Source organism: Struthio camelus, chromosome 9 (assembly GCF_040807025.1).
Source record: "Struthio camelus isolate bStrCam1 chromosome 9, bStrCam1.hap1, whole genome shotgun sequence".
NCBI lineage: Eukaryota > Metazoa > Chordata > Aves > Struthioniformes > Struthionidae > Struthio > Struthio camelus.
Window position 1 is genome coordinate 28,509,162 of NC_090950.1, and position 22,399 is coordinate 28,531,560.

Genomic DNA, 22,399 nt, shown 5'->3' on the forward strand with positions numbered 1-22,399 from the left:
TCTAGAGGGCAAGACTCCCTGCTGGAAGTGCAGGGTGCATGGATGCGCCTTCCCATTCCCTGGGACTTCTACTTGCAAGTGCTATTGCATCTGGTGTAATGGTTACAAAGGGCTTAACAGAACCACTAAATATTTGGCTGAACCTGGGAAATTTTTTTGGGCACAGCTTCCATTGACTTCCATTTAGAAGACTGAGATACAACAAGCAGCCACAGTCAGAGAGTTTTTAAATCTTAAAAAAGTTTCTCGTAACCCTGCGGTGTGAATTTTGACAGATGCTTGTAATAACTGGCTTCTTCTGCAGTTAAGTTTCTTGGTTAATCAGTACTCATTTCCTAGCAGGTTTTCACGGACCCCAGCAACCTTCAGAGGCATATTCGTTCCCAGCATGTTGGGGCTCGGGCTCACGCTTGTCCAGAGTGTGGCAAAACCTTTGCCACTTCTTCAGGCCTCAAACAGCATAAACACATCCACAGCAGTGTCAAACCTTTTATATGTAAGTCTTCAACTAAGCATCTTCAGTTAAGTGTGTTTCTGTTGTCAAAAAGCAGCATTACCTGGAAGCAGAAGGTTGTGTTGTGCTTCCATTGACCTTCCCACTGGTTTCAGCGGGGGTGGCTTGTACTTTGAGTTATTAAATGAGTATAGGGTAATTCACAGTCCAGTACAAGGCATTCTTTTTAGATGATTTTCATTTTCAGGCTGACACTGTATAAAGGTACCTGTCGTCCCTGGAATGTATTTGCATGCACAGATGGCGAAGAGCGACTTGGGAGTAAGATTTAGCTAAGAGCCAGTGATACCAGGCTTGGAGGTTGCAGTCTTGTGTTGTTTTAAACCAACCTCAGCTGGCTGCTCTCCTCTCCTGCCTCCCTCGTGTGAGCATCAGCCCGTGCGTGCTGCATGCTGTGCTGGACCCTGTCCCACTGAGCCCGAGGTCCACGCAGCAATAGCACTGGCACAGGGGAACAGGTGGGAACGCCGGGCCGCGATGGGCAGCGGAGGAAGGCAGGGGCTGACCCGTCTGGCAGCAGCTGATACTTCAGTTGACCTAAGGAGAGGTGAGACCACAGTCAGGGTGGGTTGGGAACCAGCAAAGGTATGTGAAAGCCTGCTTTCCTTTAGAATTTAATTTTAGGCCACAAGTCTGTAGCATCTACAGCAGATGATATACCATGGTATTCATTGGAATTGGGAAAAATAAACCTTAAAGCCAATTGGAGAAGATTGCCTTACTCCATGAGGCTTCTTTGCACGTCCTAAATTTAAGTATTGAGTTTAGCTGTTAGATCTTTACCAACAAACGCTCCAGCAATAAAAATTGCTGCATCTGTGAGCCTGGCTCTGTAGTGAGATACAAGACCGATCGTCAAAGTCTCAAGGATCGTATGTGCTACCTAGCCAGATCCTTCTACGAGATGAGGAAACCTTGATACATGATAACATTGCAAGCTGTTTGCCTTTCAAAAGTGAAGCAGAGGCAGAAAATGTTGTAGAATATTGTTCTTGCTACTGTTAAGCTCCCCCCAGTCTTTTCAAACACCTGTTATGGCTTGAAAAGCACCTACTTTGACCACTTCCCCTACTTGTTTTCTAAATTTCTTCATCTTTTGCCGTTCTCAATACTAATTTACCAAAATATCACCTTGATGCTTTTTTTTTCCAGCAGACCATATTTTCTATACTGGTAATTCATACTAAGTTTGATGGATGGAAATAGCCCTGCATCCAGATAAAGAGTCTGCCAAGCTCTAAGGCCAAGCAGAAGGTTGCTCCCATAGCAGTAAAGCTGCAGTTCCCCCTCTATGCTATTATGGTCCTGTTCTCCAGGGCGTGAATCCCCACAGCTGTGGTATTAACCTCCACAGTGCATTGAAACACTCAGCTTAGCCTCCTAGGGAGCAGTAAGATGGTGGAGCAGTAAAATGGTACTTTGACATGTTCTTCGGGTATTGATAATACATCAAGGGAAGCACTGATGGTGTAAAAGACTTACTTCTGTGAAGTCTGAATATCTGCCATTAGATTAGATAATACTTATATTTGAACTTCTTGTATGAGGAAATGTGTAATAACTAGATCTAATTATAGCCATTGCTAATAATTTTTAAACCTGGGATTACTGGCTAACTAATTACACTTACAATGTGCAATTATTCAAAAACCGTAAATTCTGGCCAGGCAGGGAATTTTCAGGTAATAGCTATTGCGGTCCTTGCCCTATGTAGGAGTGGTACCTCTTTTAAATTAAATCATATCTGAAATGCTCTTTCTTGGTATATATTCTGATAAATCAAAACAGCCATTGATATTCTTGAAACTTACAGTATGAGAGATGAAAAACCATTGAACAGTCTGTGAATAATAGCTGTGTAATTATAGAAGAAAAGAATTTGGAAGCCACATGTTTGGTAGGCTTTTCTGAGTCATGGAGGGGAGCTGGTAGAAAACGGGGGTGGGAGGTAGGGTCACCTAAAGTAGATATCTGTTTTCCACCAAAAGGCCACACACCATGATTTACTCTACCAGTCTGTTTATGGCAACTGTCTCTTATTACAGTATACCGCCCAAGCTTGAGTGAAAACTCACCAACACCAAGGTAATTACTCACTGCCTTCACAAAATCTCCAGCCTCTCCAAATAGAAACCACATGCCATAATAGACTGAACATATTCAAGATAGTATTTACAGTAATTTTTTTAATAAGCAGAAAATTTGCAAACTTAACTGCGAGCTATTTTTTGGCTTCTGAGACAATCACGGTACAGAATGTACTTAAACATGAGATGGATTTTTGCAACTTGGGAATGGGAGTTTGTGTAAAACCTGGGGTCTGGACAGCAGTAAAAACTGCAAGGAGAGAAGCTTCCCTTACAAGTTAGCTGCCTGAAAGTATGGCCCTACAATTTAAAGGATGAAATAAGGTGTAACAGGAGAAATCAAACCCAGCCTCTCTTGCTTTGATACGTGGAAGCAATTAAAGTTGATAACCGTCCCCCCATCTACTAAATTTTAAGGAAAGCTTTACTTGGTTGGAAATAAAAGCCATGCAGTGAAAAAGAGGTAGATCATATAACAATAACTTATCTGACTAGTCCTCCCTCTGGGGAATGTTCTCCGTGGCCCAGGCAGTGCCAGTGATTTATACACAGAATTCCCCAGAAAAATCAGTGGGGCGTTTGGTGTAAACTGCAGTGTTACATCGAGGTTTCAGTACAACAGTGCCCGTGAGTAAGACTACACTGGTGAGTAAGGGCTTCTTTGGACCTGGGCCCAAAAATCTCTTTTGTCAGCCTTGGAAGCCACATGTTTAATAGACTGCCTGTTAAATGCAAGAGGCACCTTGACCGAGAAGTACCTCGTTAAATAGTTGTATACAACTTCTGTGCTTAAAAAGGTAAACTTGGCAGTACAGCTATTAAATATGTCATTGAAGTTGTAATGATAAATAGTTGCAGATTTTATTTAATTTCATTGTCAGGATTGACTTAATTTAGTTTTAAAACCCAGGTAAAATGCATTAGTCATTTAGAAGATTAGTTTGCATCTCCTTTAATACTTTGTAAGGTAGCCTTAAATTGTAAATGTGTATTTTTGCTTTTCTTTGGAAGTAGCATATTTCTCAGTTCTGTTGACTTTTGAATATATTAATGGGGGGTAATAAATTGATAATGTATTGATGTTCTTTAAAGGAGAACTTCCCTGACTTTTGGAAGAACAGCTCTTTGTCAATGCACGCTTTTTCCTCTGGTTACAAGTCTAGTCTTACCCAACTGAAAAGTTAAATTTGATATGGTCGTGGGAATAAGAAGCAGGTTCTTACCATGACCTGTTAGAAGATCAGAGTCCATAAAACATGGTTTGTTTTGCATTATATATTAGCCTTGTAAAAGTATGTATTTTTGAAAGGACAAATGGAGATTTTTTTCTGAAAAAATATATATATGGTCTAATGCTCAGCTGGAGTATAGCAGGTATAACTCTGTAAGTGTTGGTGGAGTTTCCCTGCTTTATAGAAAGAGAGGAATTGGCCCATAATATCCCAGATGAAGACTGTGCAACCCTTTTCCTACACTTGCACAAGCTGTGCCGTTATAGACAGTTTAATTTTGGTTTATGTGATCAAGCTGATGGGAGCGATGGGAGCTTTCTGTGCAAGACCTCAGCAATGAGGGCAAGCGGTGCACAAAGCCTTAAACTTGACTGTAGAGACTTGATTTTGTACTGTGAAGTACAGCACAGACTTTATTTTGTGGGAGCAAGGCCTTTATGCCTATGATTAGGATAAAAATAGCCGAAAAGTAACAGAAGAGAGTAGGGCTTCTTATTGTAACATATAAACAACCAATGGTTCTATGTTAAATAGGTGGAGAAAATCTTCCCCAAAAGAGAAACAGAAAGCACTTAATAAAATAAAATCAAGCATTCTAGCAGGCAGCTAGAAAAAATAAATCTCTCTCCTCTCCTCTCCTCTCCTCTCCTCTCCTCTCCTCTCCTCTCCTCTCCTCTCCTCTCCTCTCCTCTCCTCTCCTCTGCTCTCCTCTCCTCTCCTCTCCTCTCCTCTTCCTTTTTTCCTTTCCTCTTTTCTTTTTTCTTCCCTTTTTTCTTTCTTCTTTTTTGTTTTTTCTTTTTCTTTTTTCTTTTTTGTTTTTTCTTTTTCTTTTTTCTTTCTTTTCTTCTCCTCCTCCTCCTCCTTCTCCTTCTTCTTCTCCTCCTCCTTTTTTCTTTTTTTTTTTTCCCTTTTCTTTCCTTGTGAATGAAGGTTTCTAACAGGAACAATAACTGATACACAGCAACAAGCATTCTTCCTGAATTACTGCATTGCAAATTTCCTGTGTTTGGGCCCAATTCTTCACTCTTTACCCCATGAATTGTCCGGAGGATGTCAATGGGACATGAATAGGGAGAGCTGGTCTGTGCAGTGCAGGCAGGATCAGGCCCTCAAACAATGGGAGCATTGTTGCTGAGATAGGAGGCAGCCTGCTAAAGAGGTAAACAGTTAAGACATGACAACAAGTGGTCAAGTTTCTCAAGGGCAGAGATTTAGAAGAGCAGGAAGGTTAGCACAGGCCCTGATGTGAGTGGAAGTTAGAGGACGTGATTACAGTTCATGGGAACCAACAGTGCAGGATGGGATACATTCAATTCAGTTTCCTTTGCAAGCTTAAAATAGAGCCATTGTAAATTATGTCAGACTGTCTCAAATCATGAAAATGATTGTTAAAAAGGCCTCAGAATACACAATGTGCATTGTTGTGTGGCTTTGATGTGTGAAAGATGAGAGCTTATGATATAACACAAATTAAATAAAAATAAAGTGGCCACATACTTTTTCCTGGCTGAAAAAAAAGAGGATTTATTACAGAGAGATAACGCTGCTTACTGTTAATGTTGTTTTGTTTTTAAACAAAGCGAGAGCCTATACTACTAGAAGCAAAGTAGTCCAGAGGTGCTGACAAATTTTAGAATAAGAAAGAGCACAACCTTGGAGCTTGTCTGATGTTTCTGCTAGCCCAAAGGATATAAAATTCCCCAAAAGGTAACCTAAGGTAAATGTAAGAAAAAAAAACTGAATGAATGTCACATGTGTGTTGGGAATTGTACTGCTCGTCCCCTTTGAAACATTGCGCCTGGCTGAATTTCTGTAGGTCTGAATAATGGTTATTGGAGGCCTCTTAGATGTCCTCCTTGCCCAGCGCAGGTTTCCGAAGCACACATAAACCCTGCAGTGAGAGTGGTCAGTCGCATGGTCCCAGAAGTACTTACGTACTTTAGTATCCGTGGCAAACGCTGTGACATTCGGTGGGACTGCTCGGACGACTTGCTAGCGTTGTGGGCGGGAGGGGTGGCGGTAGGGAGAGCTGTGGGTTATGCTCTTGCAAACCACAGTTTAACTAGTAGACCTCTACTCTGGGTGCTACCCCAGTAGCTTGCTCACTAAGGTTCATAGCAGTCAGAAAATCAAGGATGTCATGGCATTTTTTTGCAACGCAGTGAAGGCAAGGTAGGAAGTAACGTTTTTGGGGTAGCGACTAGCCGTAGATGGAATATTTCAGGAACAGGCGAATATCCCATTCACTTCGATGGCACAGTTCACTCTTCCCAGTGGGGCGTCCTGGTCTGTACCGACTACAGGAACCCTTTCAGCTTCCTGCTAATGGAAATGTTTGTAGGAAACTGTGCTCCAACATGCTAAATGTTGCGGTTTAGATCAGGCCCATCAGATCGAGGTAGATCTTCCCTCCGTGGCTTCAGGCTTTCTCCAGCTGCTTCTTTTGTGAGGCTGAAGTTTCTGCCACCCCAGAGGAGTTTGAAAGGAAATCCACTGAGCTGTTTTGAGCGTCAGACATGCAAATAAATACTGCTGCATTTTTAAAGGAAATTGTTGTTGAAATATAGTATATATTTTCACAATATAGTGTATTTTTTCACGTGGGAGAGAAAAATAAGCAATATTAAGACTAATAGCATTATTAAGATGTGGAATTTAGAATTATGGCTTCTAAGGCACCTGTTGCTGGTCACAGTGACCATATGCATTACATGAGCAGAAATACTTGGGACAGGTGAGAGTACTCAACTGAGGTTATTTTAGAAGCTGCAGCTTAGACTTTCACAAGATTAGCTTCTTAATAAATGGGAAAAAATGTTGCTTGTTAATAATAGCATGTGCTTGTAAATATCTGGTTGCCTCCTTCTTCACCTCTTTCATATCCTTGGCATCTTTTAGACCGAAAGCTCTGTGAGGCAGCTGCTCTGTCTGTCTCTGCAAATATTAATTTTCTTGAATAACTTTACACATGTGAATAGTGACATAAATGAATGTCTTCAGACAGATAGTCATTCAAAGACAGAAGTGCTTGCTCGATCGGGAGCACCGTTTGTTCATCTGGTGTTACAGCCCTGGGGCCACAGTTCTTCTCCGGGCTCTGGGTGCTAATGCAATAGTGCTGTGCATTATTTCATAAATAATGGTTCCAAGGATGAAAATCTGTGCAATACAAAGAGGAAGCAAGGAAACAAACTTTACCTCTTAGTGATTTCAGACCTTTTCTGCTTCGTTGGAGGGTTTTTTTTTTTTTTGTGTGTGCTGTCTTTAGACATTTGTCTGCTTGGATGCCTTGCTTTGGAATAGTACAGTAGCTTTTCATATATTTGTGCAACCAGACTTCTCCTTATGGCTTCCGAATTGACATTTTAAGGGTAAAAAATTGTTTTATTTGCAAAATTTTGAGGGTGGGGGAAATTACCATAAAGCCTGAGATTTGTTGTTGTTGTTGTTTACATACAGGTGAGGTCTGCCATAAATCCTATACTCAGTTTTCAAACCTTTGTCGTCATAAGCGCATGCATGCTGATTGCAGAACCCAAATCAAGTGCAAAGACTGTGGACAAATGTTCAGCACTACGTCTTCCTTAAATAAACACAGGAGATTTTGTGAGGGCAAGAACCATTTTGCAGCAGGAGGATTTTTTGGCCAAGGCATTTCACTTCCTGGAACCCCAGCTATGGATAAAACGTCCATGGTTAATATGAATCATGCAAATCCGGGCCTTGCTGACTATTTTGGAGCCAATAGGCATCCTGCTGGTCTTACCTTTCCAACAGCTCCTGGATTTTCTTTTAGCTTCCCTGGTCTGTTTCCTTCAGGCTTGTACCACAGGCCACCTTTGATACCTACTAGTTCTCCTGTTAAAGGACTACCAAGCACAGATCAGACAAACAAAAGTCAAAGTCCCCTCATGACAAATCCTCAGATACTGCCAGCTACACAGGATATTTTGAAGGCACTAAATAAGCAACCATCTGTAGGTGAAAATAAGCCAGTGGAGCTTCAACCAGAGAGGTCCTCTGAAGAGAGGCCACATGAAAAACTCAGTGACCAGTCAGAGAGTAGTGACCTTGACGATGTCAGTACCCCCAGTGGCAGTGACCTGGAAACCACCTCTGGCTCTGATCTGGAAAGTGACATTGAAAGTGAGAAAGAGAAATTTAAAGAAAATGGTAAAATGTTCAAAGACAAAGTAAGCTCTCTTCAGAATTTGGCTTCAATAAATAATAAGAAAGAACACAGCAATCATTCCATTTTCTCACCATCTTTAGAGGAGCAAACTGCGGTGTCAGGAGCTGTGAATGATTCTATAAAGGCTATTGCTTCTATTGCTGAAAAATACTTTGGTTCAACAGGACTTGTGGGGCTGCAAGACAAAAAAGTCGGAGCCTTACCTTACCCTTCCATGTTTCCCCTCCCATTTTTTCCAGCATTCTCTCAATCAATGTATCCATTTCCTGATAGAGACTTGAGACCGTTACCCTTGAAAATGGAGCCCCAATCACCCAGTGAAATTAAGAAGATCCCAAAGGGAAGCTCTGAGTCTCCCTTTGACCTCACCACTAAGCGTAAGGAGGAGAAGCCAGTTACTCCTATATCCTCAAAACCAGCAGCTCCCCCTGTGACAAGCCAGGACCAGCCTCTAGATCTCAGCATGGGCAGCAGAAGTCGAGCCAGTGGCACAAAACCGGCCGAGCCTCGGAAAAACCACGTGTTTGGTGAAAAGAAAGGAGGAGACCTTGAACAAAGGAAAGCTTCTGAGTCTTCTTTGCAGCATGCCAGACCAACTCCGTTCTTTATGGATCCCATTTACAGGTAAAAAATTATGCTGGATCTCGGCATCCTTTGGTATAGCTAGTTAGACCTGTCTGAGCCACCTGCACACAGATGCAGGACAGCTCTATCCCCTCTGCCGCCCTGTAGGCACCGTGGCAGGGAGACAAGGCCACCTGGGCATGTGACGATCCAGGCTGCATGCTAACCTGGACACCGAGCCTCAAATCTGAACAGTTCAGATCAAAACACGTCTTCCAATTCGGTAGTTAGCAAGTGTTTGTTACTGCCTTGTTTGAAGCGGGTCACTAGTTTAACATGCACGGCTTTACATGCGCAAGTCGAATATATTCTCTTACCATAAATGAATTGGCGTCAGCATTGTATGTTTGTATACTTTGTACATTGTATCTTTGAAAAGACTGGTTTGCCACAAATGACTTCTCTTCCAAAATGCGTCCCACCTGTCTTTAACTCCCCTTTCCTCTACCATTCCCTGGAAATGAGAGTCCATTTCAAAAGGTTGTCTGGGCCAACTGTACACCAGCTTTCTGGTTCCTCTTATATTAAAAAGCAATATATCATAGGTAAGGCAAAGATGCAAATTTGTCCTAAGATGTATAAAAAGACTATGGAAATTCAGAGTGAATTCTGCCTTTTTTACATGGATTTGAGCAATGTGTTGATTTTTTAAGGCATTTCATTTAATACAAGGGAAGGCGTAATGTCCTTGTGTATGCAAAAACTAACCAAGGGGTTAGTTCATCTCATCTATCTTACTAAATCAGTGGGAGCTTTGTTTTTCGCTTTGATGGGCACACAAGTAGGCGCTGTCAGTGAACTGAGGTTTTAAAAACTGGTCGTAAGAACCTAGCCCCTCTGTGCCTTCCAGTAGAGCTGACATTGATTTCACTGGGATTTCTCCTACGTCCCGTGCACGTCAGCCGCTGTTTGCCCTTTGCGATTCTGCTTGCATATGTGTAATCAGCAATAGTGATGCATCTAAGTTAGCCTACAGGAACATAGAAGTAGAGAAATATTCACTATAAAAATGCTTGTCCATAATCCAAATGACCCATTTTACAGACTACTGTTAAAAAAAGCTACTGGCATGTAAATGATCTTACTTTTAACTTTATCTAAAAAAGAAATGCTCTTGGCAAAACTTTTGCAGAATGCTCTCTCGCCTGAGACAACAGGTACGCATTATGAAGAAACAGGATATGAGGCTACTTACTGAGATGGTTTTATTCATGCCAGATCGGTATCAGTGTTAGACCATAGGTTCTCTGTGTGTCATATTTATTTTAAATGCCTGAAGCAGTGGAAATGACTCCTGTTCTATGCTCCTGCATCACAGACTAATGAAATCTTTGCAAATTCTGCCAGTGAAGCATGAGGCCAGTTGTTACTCAGCCTTCCTCTGTTGTGAGTTACATCTCTATAATGGCAACAGGATCTGTCCCTCAAACCATGCACATCAATAGGAGAGAAAGCAAAAAGGCCTCAGATTTCCATACCGCTTCTGAATTATCAGCACTGTGTTTTGCTACCTAAATGCACGCATTAGCTGATCACAAGTCTTTATTGCTGATATATCAGATTTGTTGCATTCCTTCGAGCCTGCATTTCCCATGCTGCGCTGTGCAACGCAAACTTTGTGTGCACAAAGAGCGGTTTCCAGGATCGTGACTGCAATGTCTCACAGGGGTGGATGAGAGGAGACCTATTACTCAGAGCTCCTCGTGCCTTGAATTCCACTCCTGGAGTGGAAAATGCACTCGGACCATATTTCTTCATAAAAGTGCTTGGTAGTTAGTCATTGGTTTCTGTTATCATTATTACTGGTCTTCTGAAATGGGATTATTTCCTATGTAAATGGTATAATCTCCCTTTAATGGCACTTCACAACTGCCAGTAGTAGTAGAGTTGTATGCAGGTATGAAGAGTTGGCTGTATTTCCTCAAGTTTTACCATTATCTCTGAAAAACCAATTACTTGATGTATTATTGACTGTTTTAAACATGAGTAGCTGTGTAATTATTAATATCTGAGACTGATTCATCACAAGCAAATGTAATTTTAACATTTACAGAGTAGAGAAAAGAAAGTTAACTGACCCACTCGAAGCTTTAAAAGAAAAATACTTGAGACCTTCCCCGGGATTCTTGTTTCATCCACAAGTAAGTATTTTGGGAATTTTGATGTTGTAAACAAGCCTATTGATGCTTCAGAGCAGGTGCAGAGAAATGAATGCAGTCTTAGTCATTTTTGGATTTCCTAAAACACACAATTTTTACTACACCATTGTGGTGGAAAAACATGAGCATTGTTCTGAGCTTCTTGATGTTTTGCAGATGAAACAACATGTTTTGATTATAGACGAAGCCAAATTCAAACTACATGTATGTTTTAGAACCATATTCCTACAAAACTGTAACATAACTACCAACATTCGGAGCTGCCCAGTTGTTCGGCAGGCTCCCGTGCTGCGGGCGGTTGCAGTGGAGTCAATAATAATTACAAGGAAATGATGTAGATCCAAAGTCGCGTCTACAAAACTGAGCACCCCAGCTATTCACCTGCCTTTAGAAGAGCAGTCCCTTTCATCAGTATTTAAGGACTCCCAGAAAAGAGAGAAAACCTTCTACATACCTCTTTCAGCTCACATAACGCAAACCCTCCATCTTTTAGGTAAGAGTTGTGGAGCTACAGTGTGTCCCAGGGCTTTGTAGAATCCCTTCTACATGCTTGAAAAAAATCAGCTTTTGCTATATTATGAGAGGGCTGCTGTCCTATTTATAGGTCGTATGCTTGCTATCCCGCTTCTTATTTGCTGTATAGCAAAAATTTATGGGGGTGTCCTCGAAGCAAAAATCAGAGTGTGCCTCTAGCAGTACCTGTGGGAAGACTTCACGTTGCTTTCCTTCAGCAGCACGCCACCCTAGTTTTGTCCTTCCTCTGCTTGCTCAAGGAGATGTTGCATCAATATTTTTGTGGGTTAAATCTTGTGCCTAATCTAAAATCCCCTGTGGTATTTGCAAATATGAACCCCTCGCTGACTATAGACTCATCCTAACTGAGATACCCTATATGGGTCTTGTATTTTAAGTGCAGAACCTGTCTCAGGTTCAGCTTCCTCCGAATTCATGGGCCAACGATGGCAATCATCTGCCACAGCGAGCTTTTTGTCGGTGAAGGAATCAGTGGTTATATCCTTTGTCGTATGGAATATACTCTGAAACGTGGGACTTGCAGAGATCTGGGAAGGACTGATAAGGGCACACGTCATCACAGACGGGCGAATATAATGCTCTGGCATGGGTGGAGAATGCAGAAAGAACATCCCTTTCCAGTTCCAATGCCTGGAGGAAGTGAAGGTTAATGAAGTATTAAGATTATCTAGAATTTATGTACTAGCGTGCATCTTCAGCAGCTTGGCAGCTCCTGCTCTGTTACTTTATTTGCCAAAGTTGCAAAGCAACAAATAAAAACTCCCATTTCATTGTGGGTAGTACTAATAAGCAAATATGTAAACAGGACTGAATCCTGCTTGCGCTCAGCCTGGTCTGAAAGGGGGCTAATTCATTTCTGTGATTCGTTTCCCATCTGTCTCTGCGTGAGTGAGGGGAGTTTGGCTGATGCGCTGTATTCGGTGTGGTTTAATGAAGAGCCTTCGCCCATCTCTGCCTTTCGCTCTGCAGTGGGAGAGTGAGTGACCGAAGGGCAAAAGCTCAGGTTTGCAGGACGGCAGCCGTTATACCCAGGAAGTTACAGGCACAATCTCGCCATTCGTATCGTATCAGAGCAGGTAGGGGGCTCCTATTTAGCTGTAAATTATTTAAAGGAGGGCATATTGATAGAAGAAACACACTGATTTTGCTTAGTCCTAGCTGGAAGATCAGAAGGTGTAAATCAGTGTTGCTTAGATAAATGGGGTTCAAAGGGACTCTGGCAGTATTTGGTAGAAGGCTTTCCTGCGTTTCGTTCCAATACGAGGCAGTGTTGTCGTGGGTACCGAAGGAGGCTCTTGGTGTACAAACGCGCTATTAGGAGTTTGTCTGTGGTGGGCAGGGAGCGCATCGGCTACTCTTTTAGGTAGTGCAGTATGACACTAAGCTACACACCAGGTGGGAAACTGGAGGATGGTTAATGGTACATTAGGAGAGGATGCGGCAGGTATTTAGAGGGGATCTGGGCCCCTTGAGAGCGATGGGAGTTTTGCCATTCGTGACAGGATGTCAGGGTTTGGCCTCTCCGCTTTTTTTGTAGAGAACCGTTTAAATCTATTGTTGGTGGCTGAGGAAAGTCCCAGTGACATCATCAAGTCTAGGACTTAGTACGAGCAGGAGACATTAGAGGTGATGAGCTGTCTAATCTGCGCCCCTCACCTACCCTCTCTGCAGCAGCAGAGAACTCAGCTCTGTTTTCTGTTATTTTCATTTTACGGGGATAAGCACGCTGCTTCCCAGGGGCAGTGAAAAGTGCAACCCTCAGAAACCCCCAGGAGGCAGGCAGGATGAAAAGGGGGAGCTGCACAGGAAAGGGGGACGCTTTCATTCCCTTTTTCACCCCGGCACGGCCGCGGCGTGGGACGGCGCGGGGGCTGCCGCAGGCCTTGCAGCTCGTCGGGGCTGAGCAGTCCTTCCCACGTCGCGTTTGCTTTTCCAGGTGGGATAGGCGTCCCGTACCGTGCGGGTTTCGCACAGTCTTTGAGCACCTCAGGCTTAGTCCCTTCTTTCTCGGCTCCGGCTTTTGCTCCGTTTGGTCTCCTGGGTTTTTACCCAGGTCGGTTCTGAGCGCTTTGGGCCGGGACGGCGTCTTTGGTGGTTTTTCGCTGCAGCCCTGCGCTCTGCCGCGCGGTCGCGCGTCGCAAGGCAGCGGCTTCCCCGGGGGGAAGAGCGGGCGCGCGGGCTGGGGGCCGGCGCGCGGCGGCGGGGCCGAGCCGGCAGCTGCTCCCTCGGGAAGGGCGCTGGCCTGCCGGCTATTTCCTAATCATCGTCCAACTCTGTGCAGCGTTACACCTTCCTCAGCAGCATCCTCTGACACACGGCATAAGTATGTGCGGTCACTTGTTTTGCTGGACGCCGTTCCAGCGTTTTCCTATATAAGATGCGTGCTGCACCTGTTTTCCCGTTCATTCACATTTCTCATTGCTCAGTAGAAAAATAAAACCGCGTGGTAAAGACTGGCTTTCGTTTTATCCCTCATCTCGCTGCTGGGGATAATGCCTTTAACTCGTTAGGGGATGGCCTGATACAAAAGTCGCGAGAGTAACGCGCGCTCTAAACACGTCGTAAAAGGAAACTAAACCACTATCGCACATCCTGTCAAAAAAGTACACGTCCAAATCTGCTTGCCTGCTCACTGTAACGGAGAGGGCTCTCCTGTTCGCAAAGGCAGAATTTGGCTTGGTATTTATAGAGGACTGGGGAATGGCTTGCAGAAAGGCTGCTTTTGTTTTACAGTCCTGTTCACCCCTGTAAAAGTACAGGTGTGGATTACACCGTTAGTTTTCATTTTCTACTGGCAGGATTTATCTATGTAAAATACAAACAACATATTTTTTGATGCTTGTCTCCTACAAATTTATATTTCTAGAGGTGCAGTTGTTTGTGAAACTTATGATTTGATTAAGTAGGAGTTTAACTGAATTTTTTTTGATTGCATAATGTGACCGCTAATAGACAGAGCTTTAAAACAGATTTTTGGACTAGAGAGTAAAGACATAAACCCCATAGTTCTCATTCCATCCCTGCTTGGGCAAAACTCCTTTCGGTGCCCATGGCCCCGCAGCTGTGAAAGATGAGGACAGCTGGCTGTATTTTGCAATAATTGACCATTACAGGGATTGAATTCTTAGGGAGAGAATGCCCCAATACAACAAAGCACTCGGAATAACACCTTAAATGATTTCTAAAAATAAAATCTTAATTAGTTGATTGATTGCAATAAGGGTTCCAGTGCAGGAATAATGTGTTGTTTTTGTTTCAATTTTGCTCCCAGTTCCAATTGCCTGATCAAAGAATTTGGGTAAGTTCATTGCTTATATTTTTGATTTAATCGTTGTGAAGTAAATTGCGTAAGGAAAATATGATATGAAAGATAACTTATCACACAGTTACGGAGCATGCCGTGCTTTCCTACCGAATGTTCTAGTTGTAGTGGATGATATTCTGTTGTGTCAAATTGGCCTTATTTTTACCTGCCTAACCCTGCAGTTTTTATTTGTTGAAGGCAATGGGAGCTTTACCCTTTAGTAAGGGTTTCAGAATACAGGTTTTGTTTATATTTAACTGAAACTATTGCAAGCTGTTGGCTTCAGAGGTTGGAGAGAAAATTTTCAGGCTGAAATCTTATTAGATTGCAGTAGTTATAAATATTTAATCTGCATTCTAGACATTAAAATGCAGAGACTCAGAGGACTTCATCTTTCTATCTCATACTGACTTCAGTGGGAGTTACTCACTTTAATAGCTTTGAAATTTTGAGCTTAATTGCTCGCTGCTGTACTTAAAGCACAAATAAAACATCCATTTATTTGCAGTGTTTGGGTCAAATTTGTCCTGTGTGTATACTTACATAGCCTCCTTTTATGTGAACAGAAATTGTACTTTTAGCATCTATGGGGTAAATTTGAGCCTACGCTTCTATTTTTATAAAATGTTATTTTTAATATGTCTAAATTGTTCATAAAAACATGAGCCTCAGCAACTGCTTTTGCAGATGCAACTCAAATAACAGAGGGTTTTGCTCGTACATGGCTGGCTTTTCAGCTGCTGTGCTGAACCCATAAATACTTGTCCCAGATTTTTCCCAACCTCCCAGCTTCGGGGAGGAGAGCTGGAGCCAGTCCGCTGTGGCTCTGCTCCTGACTCACTCTTGCTCCGTCACTTGCAATGAGACATGGACAAATTTCACAACATGAAGCCAGAATTTCATAAAGTGAGATCTGAGATCTCAGTGTATTCTTTCACGTGTGCGTCTCTGTGCAGAATTAGTGCAGGAATGCTTAAAAAAGGTGCTGCACGTGAAGCTGGGCACTGATCCCAGCACTCATCAGCACGCCGGTGCAGCACGGTTCCAAAGCCGTGATGGACCGTTGCTTTCCTTTACGTACACGTGGCTTTAAACCCCCTATTTTCTGCCTGCAAAATGATTATTTGTACAGCTGCATAATTTGCACTGGGATGCTGAGATGAAAGGTGCAAAGCAGGCACCAAAGGCCTCCTGCGAACACCAGTAGACCCTGAGTGAACTCAGTGATGGAGACGCATCTAGGTCCGTAGGGCAGTGTGTTTGCCACGCGCAGAACCCATTCCCGCGGCACGGGCCCAGGCGCCGGCAGCGCGAGCAGGGACCCACAGCCCTTCTCGCGGGGGCGAATGCCTCAGCACCAGCAAAACAAGCAAAGGAAAAGCTGGCAGGTATTTTTCCTCGTTAAGTCTAAACAAGCCTCGGACGATAAACAGGTATGAACTAGGATTAGATGTCAAACTTGGAGAGCGCAAGAACGGTTCCCAAACATTTTCTTTGCGGTATAGTGTATTCAGTGTAGCACTATCCAGGGGCTGTGGAAGGATTTGTGATTTGGCCTGCGCACCCTAGATCCACTGCTCTTTCAGAAAAGCAGCTCTGTTTTGGGATAATTGGGAAGCTGCAAAACACAGTGTAGTCTATTTCTTCTGTCTGTTTTCACTGATACTGGCTTGGTCCTCAGATTTCCATCATCCTGCTTTTTTGGTTTGTGTGTATGTCTCCTGGCCATGCTCGTGCTTGAGCAGCTGCAATAAAAATAAGCATTTAAAACGTAGGTTCTGTAGAGGGGGAGGCTGCTTCGTGGATGAATCTTCATCTTGAAAGATCTGAATATGTCGTATGAGCCTTTTTAATCTCAATTCGCAGTTAAGTGGGCCATCTATTGCAAGATTATTTCAGATTGTTTTTCATTCGTTAGCAGCAACACCATAGTTCAGATCAATGAGAAACACCCTCTCCTGGGCGGATCACAATTTATTTAGTCTGTACGCTCTATCATCCCCTTCTGGTCCCATCAAAAGAAGGTTACTATAAGGAGGTTCTCTGATTAGATTCAGACTTTATTTGTGATAGCTTTATGCAGCATCGTTGTAAGTAATTAAAAATAATTTGACAGATTTGGTGAGCATATTAGCAAAGCATTTATTTTACCAGGCTTATTTTAAGGCAGGATCCACTCTCTCACCAGCTGTATTAATATAAATAGAGTTGTTCCGGAGCTACACCAGAGATCAGCTCGAGTTTCTCACTACTGTTTCGTAAAGTTCAGCCACATGTGACAGGTCCTGTGGACATGAATAAAGCTCAGCCAAGTTCCATGGCTAGATGTTCAGTTGCATGGAGTTACAACATGACGAATTCACAAGTCGTAATTTTTAGAGAAAGCATTATAACTTCAATTGAGGAGGAAGAAATCCTGAGCTTTAGTGGTTGGGTTTTTGAGACTTCTCTAAATAACACTAGTAAAAATAGAAAACAAACATATGAACAATTTTTCCCATGAGTTATGGCCATAAAGTGAGTTGTTTTTACGATAATAGCATTAAAGGAGTCTAGTTTGTAAAACATTAGGTCATGTAATTCATGACATTGTCTGCTAGATTATTTCATATCAGCAGGTTATTCTTTAAAAACAGCAACAACAAACCTTCCTTTATTTATGTCACTTTTTCTTTGGTTGGTTAATAAATTTAAGACAAATATCCAAGGCCCCTGCCGATGATATCTTGCCTGTTGAAATGTTTATAAATACTTGTTTTAGCCGATTATGGTAATGTCTGCATTTCTGCGTCTGAGCTGGGGAATTGTGACTACATATTAGTTTGCGTCAGTCGGAGGTTAATAGCCTCTGAGGGAGCAGGAGGGAGGTGGGGGTAAAGCTGCTTCCTTTTCCAGACATCTGGACGCAGATAGAATCAACAGCTCTCATACATGTAAATCAAAAGTTACTGCTCTATCACTGATCTCAGATTAGGAGCAGATACTACTTGTCCATAAGGCAATAACTTTATGAAAAACACACAATGCAGACTTCTCGCTCTCTTACCTCCTTGCTGACCTTTCTCCGTGGACGTAGCTGCTATACTAATGCCTTCCCCACGGTCAAACCATGCCTCCTTCGGGGATCACCTCAGCCCTTGGGCTCTCGGCCTCGGCGGAGGTGCAGACCTCTCCTGAAAGCTGTGCTAAAGATGGGGCCGATTTTTCAGGCTATATACCTAGCTCCACGCCTCAGCTCTGGGAAGAAGTCTTTGGAGGCCTCACACGCAGAGCCCAAGCCAAACAGCTCTGGGGCAGCTTGAAGACATGGTTTTACCTTGATGGTGTGCACCCAGCATGCCTCAGAGAAGAAATGCCAGGCTGAAACCAAGGGACGATGAAAGGGCCGCCAAAACTCATTTCCCGTATGATAACGCATGGCTCAAGGGAGCCAGGTGAAGGCAACGTTACTGGTCTAATTTTTGGCGGCGGAGGGCTTCAGCCTAAAAAGAGATTTTGGATTATAGGCTGGAAGAGGCAGTTCTTTCCTACGAGCACCCACCTTACTTTCCAGGACAAGTGCTACACCTGACAGCTTGGCCCAGTTCCGTGGGTTGCTGACCATGGTAGCATCTCCACTGTTAAGGCTGAGGTCAGCGCAGCTCCTATGGAGGCAAAGAGGTCAGCTCAGCTCCTGTAGAGGCAACTGATTCTTTACAAGTCAGTAAATGAGTTTTTTTGAAGGAGTAAGCGCTACTTTGGTTGTGTGTTTCTGCTGAAGCAGGGATTCTTACTAAGAACTCTTAAAGGAACTATACTTTCATTGTGTAAGAGGGGCAGTCTCCTCTTGGGTTAATAATTAGCTAAGAAAAAACAGGAAAAAAGAACAAATTAGCATTTTGTACTGTAATTAAAGATTATCACCAGGTCTACCTAGGGTTCTCATTGGGATATGAGCGGCTAAATATATTTGTAAACACTGTAGGAAGGAGGGTGAGCAGGCGCACAGCAGCGTTTGCAGCTGTTTATTTAGAGTAGTCGAAGCTGACTATGACGATTTTGCAGGAGAATCACAGAAAGCTGAATCACTAGGGATTAAGATAGCAATAAAACTCAATGTCAGTAAGTACCAAGTAAAGCAGAGGGGAAAGTGTATCTCTTAACTCCTATCATTCAGGAAAGAGATCTTGGAGCTGATAGTTCTGTGAAAACATCATCTCCGTGCTTAGCAGCAAGGAATTGAAAACATCATTATGTTATATTGCTTTCAGGTCTTGAATACCGCTGAAGTCCCTCTCTAAAAGGATATAGCAGAATTAGAAAAGACACAGAAAAGTGCAACAGTGATCATCAGAGGTATGGAATAGCTTCCATACAAAAAGAGACTTAAGTAGATTTTGATTTTTTTCAGCTTGGTAAAGCAATGCCCGAGGGAGCTGTGGCATAGTTTTGTGAAACCATGAATGGTGTGCAGAACCTGAATGAGAAATGGTTATTCATTAGGTTTTACAATACGAAAAAATGAAGGGCACCCAGCTGAATTATGAGGCAAAAGGCTTGAAAGGAAGAAAAGCTAGTATCTTTTCATATACACCTAATTAAACTGGTGAACTTCTTGACAAAAGCATAAATGGACTCAAAAAGGGTTTAGCCAAGTGAATGGGAGCCACGGCCTCCGCTGGCCGTTAAACACAGTAAGCAAGACGCAACCTCCAATTAAAGTTCTTACACTTTTCATTTCTGGCGTGTGACCGAATATACCGGGGAGAAGATCTGTCCCTTCTACTCCAGTCTGAGCTTCCCCTAGGAGCCACTGTGTGAAACCAGGGTACTGCTTTTCAAAAAGCATATAGTGCAGTTTTTAAAATTCCTGCTTGTTTTCTATACCTGAGTTAGCCTCAGCCTAAGCAGCACAGGCCCAAATTATATCATACCCAATTAATTCTCAATAAGTACCGCCGCCTGCACCAGGGCCACACGGTGCCGCGTGCTGGCGGTCTCTCCTTCAGTGCTTCACAGTCCGTTTCCTGCCTAAGATGCCTAAATCTGCACCGCTGATGACTTCCAGCCTTCTGTGAAATTTTTCCTTTTCCTGCTATTGCCGGTAGCCACTTTAACCCTTCGTTCTGCTTTTAACGAAGCTTTCTGCGGAGGAGCATCTGCCCTGGCGTGGGACGGGTGACCTTCGTGGAGACGCAGCGCTACGCCAGAGCGAGCCTTAAGGGCTTGGAAGGAGAGAGCCCTTGATGGCTTTGTGTTGCTCCAGTGGGTCAGGGAACAGCGGGAGTGCAAAACAGCCAAAAGCCTGCCTGGGGAAGGCTGACTGATCGGGAGGGTGCTCTTCTCTCATTTTTAGCCCCGTTTTGCCAGGGCTGCCTTCGGGAAAGCTGAGAAAAGGGCCTCTCCTCTGCCCGTGCATTTAAAAAAAAAAGAATTTATTGCCTTCACTATTAAGAAAACGACCTGATTTTGGTTGTTGTGAGCCATATCTTTGGCAGATAGTAACTGCTATAATTATACAGGCAATAGTGGAGCAGCACTGATTCCTATCCATAAAGACTCAAGGCCAAACACATCCCTTTGTTGCTGGTGCATTTCTTGAAAAATAGAAATCGTACCAGGTAACTAGATGGATCAGTCCTAAAAAAATAATAGTAATTCCTATGGTGAGAAATGTGTTTTTGGAAAGCAAGTAATACTTTAAAATGATTGGAAGTGCTCGTATTTCCTCTGAATGAGGGATTTAAGATTAGCTCCTGATTTCATACCTATTTTAGGACTGATATAATCCTGCAGGAATTATTGGAGTTACTGCTGATCTGCACCACTGTACACTGGAGAAGAATCAGTCTCAATTTCTCCTCTGCAAAATCCTGCAAATAATAATAAAAAAAATAAGCATGACTAAGCCATTTTAAATGTAAAGGGGAAAATAGTTTCTTTAATGTATTACCTTAGGGAGACGTGTACATGAGAAATGGTGATCCAAAAATGATTTAAAACCACTAGATAATGAAACTGACTTGAATATTAAATATACATAAATAAAACATTTATTATACTTCTCAATGCCCTTATTATTCTTCATCATAAATATGTGCTATCATAACCCGTGCACTGTCTTGTCACTGCTAATCAGCCTGAAGGCCAAAGGTCGTTTTTCATTTGAACCATTTATTTTCTGCAACTGCAAAATAGAAAGATGCTTTCTTGAAGAGAACAATTAGAAAGAATTAAAGGCAGTGGAAAGCCTATCTTAAAAGCTTTAAGAATCAATTCCGGCTGAAGACAAATATGATGCCGTAGAAAGATAAATATATGGTAATACTGAGTTGTACGGGTTGATAATGACATCTCTCGGTTGAGACAGAATTACCTCCTCTCCCAGCAGCATCATCATTACATATCTCACGCCTGTGATCAGTACGTGTCAAAATCCTTCATATTGACAAATGTGCTGTCCGCCTGCATCTGTGGAGAATGTTTTAGCAGCTGAGTGATGATGAATCAAACCCCAGAGCTTACAGCCCCTACTGCCTTGCAATGCTTTCACATTTGTTGCCTGACAAGTAAATGTATCTTGACTTTCCTCTGAGATTTTTTTTTTTCCCCGCACTGTGTTTGATGAAAGACATTTGGCAAATTGGCAGTGGTACCCTGTACATTGCAATTTGTACTCAGCATTAGGAGTCTGAGCATGAAACGAGAGGGCAGGCTGCAGGCGAAAGGGAAGAAAAAAATCCAAACCCAGAGCTAACCAGCTCACCAGCACGTGAAGAGTCGCTTCAGGAGACAAACACGCAATTCTTTTCATTAAAAGCCAAAAAAAAACCCCAAAACAGTCTGATGTATTTTAAAGAACAGGCCATAACTGTGTCCTCCAAACACTCACTTAATACCATAGTTTATTGCAAAACAACCTTTTGACTCGGCAGCCCAGCGGCGCGGGGGCAGGAGGAGAGGCACTTCTGCCCGCCTTGCTCGTCCCAGCTGGGCACAGCCGTGGCGGGGCATTGCCTTTTATTAAGCAAGTTGTTAGTAAACGCTGGGACGTGAGTTGTGGTCGGAAGTAGAAATTTTGGCGTGCAGCGTTGGCATGGCTGAGGAGCATGAGGTGCCTGGGCTTCAGCATCACTCGCCCCTTTATCACAAACCTTTTCCGCAGAGTATCTCGGAGGACTCATGCAATGGTGTTTGTGCTCTGTAGGTGCTGCTCTGGGGTTTCTTTTTTTATTTCGGTTTGTTTGGGTTTTTTTTTTTTTGGTGGTATGAATTGGTTATTTTTGCCTGTCAGTAGATACAGCAGCAATCTTGAACTCTCCAGTTGTCAGCATTTGAGGTTTGGGAGCAATTTTTCATGGTCAGTTCTAGACATCTCAAAGGAAATCGATCTTCAGAAGTTACTTAATGCCTGCTCCCTGAAAATTAGAGCCCCGGGAGAGAGCTAACCTTGAAGAATCAAAAATGGAGGCATCCCAGAGCATCTTTAATAGTTTTGGCCAGCTCATTGCTCTGTTGAATACTGTGGCTTGGGGTGGGGAAGGCCTTGCACCACCACCTAGCGCATGAGGGAGTCCGAACAACGAGGTGAAAAAAACCTCAGATTAGGGAAACTGAACAAGAGAGAAAGACAATTTGACAGATCACAGTTCTCTCTGCTGCCAATGAATTCTAACTTATATTTCAAACAAGGGCGTGAGCCAAGTAGACAGGAGCCAAATGACTTTAAATAAGCTTTTTTTTCTCCCAAATGCAATTTAGAAGAGAATTTGTT

At 42.9% G+C, this 22,399-nt stretch overlaps 1 protein-coding gene across 10 annotated transcripts in view; it reads left to right on the forward strand.

Annotated features, from left to right (window-relative positions):
• MECOM (MDS1 and EVI1 complex locus) overlaps nt 1–22,399 on the forward strand; it is a 377,863-nt gene that overhangs the window by 342,155 nt on the left and 13,309 nt on the right. For 4 of the 10 annotated variants that reach the window (XM_068954365.1, XM_068954370.1, XM_068954369.1 and 1 more), the window contains 4 exons: nt 340–496; nt 7,293–8,649; nt 10,703–10,790; nt 14,614–14,640. In XM_068954365.1, coding sequence (XP_068810466.1) covers nt 340–496; nt 7,293–8,649; nt 10,703–10,790; nt 14,614–14,640 — 1,629 coding nt within the window. The remainder of the gene's footprint in view (nt 1–339; nt 497–7,292; nt 8,650–10,702; nt 10,791–14,613; nt 14,641–22,399) is intronic. The other 6 variants (XM_068954368.1, XM_068954371.1, XM_068954372.1 and 3 more) reach the window with 4 other exon arrangements.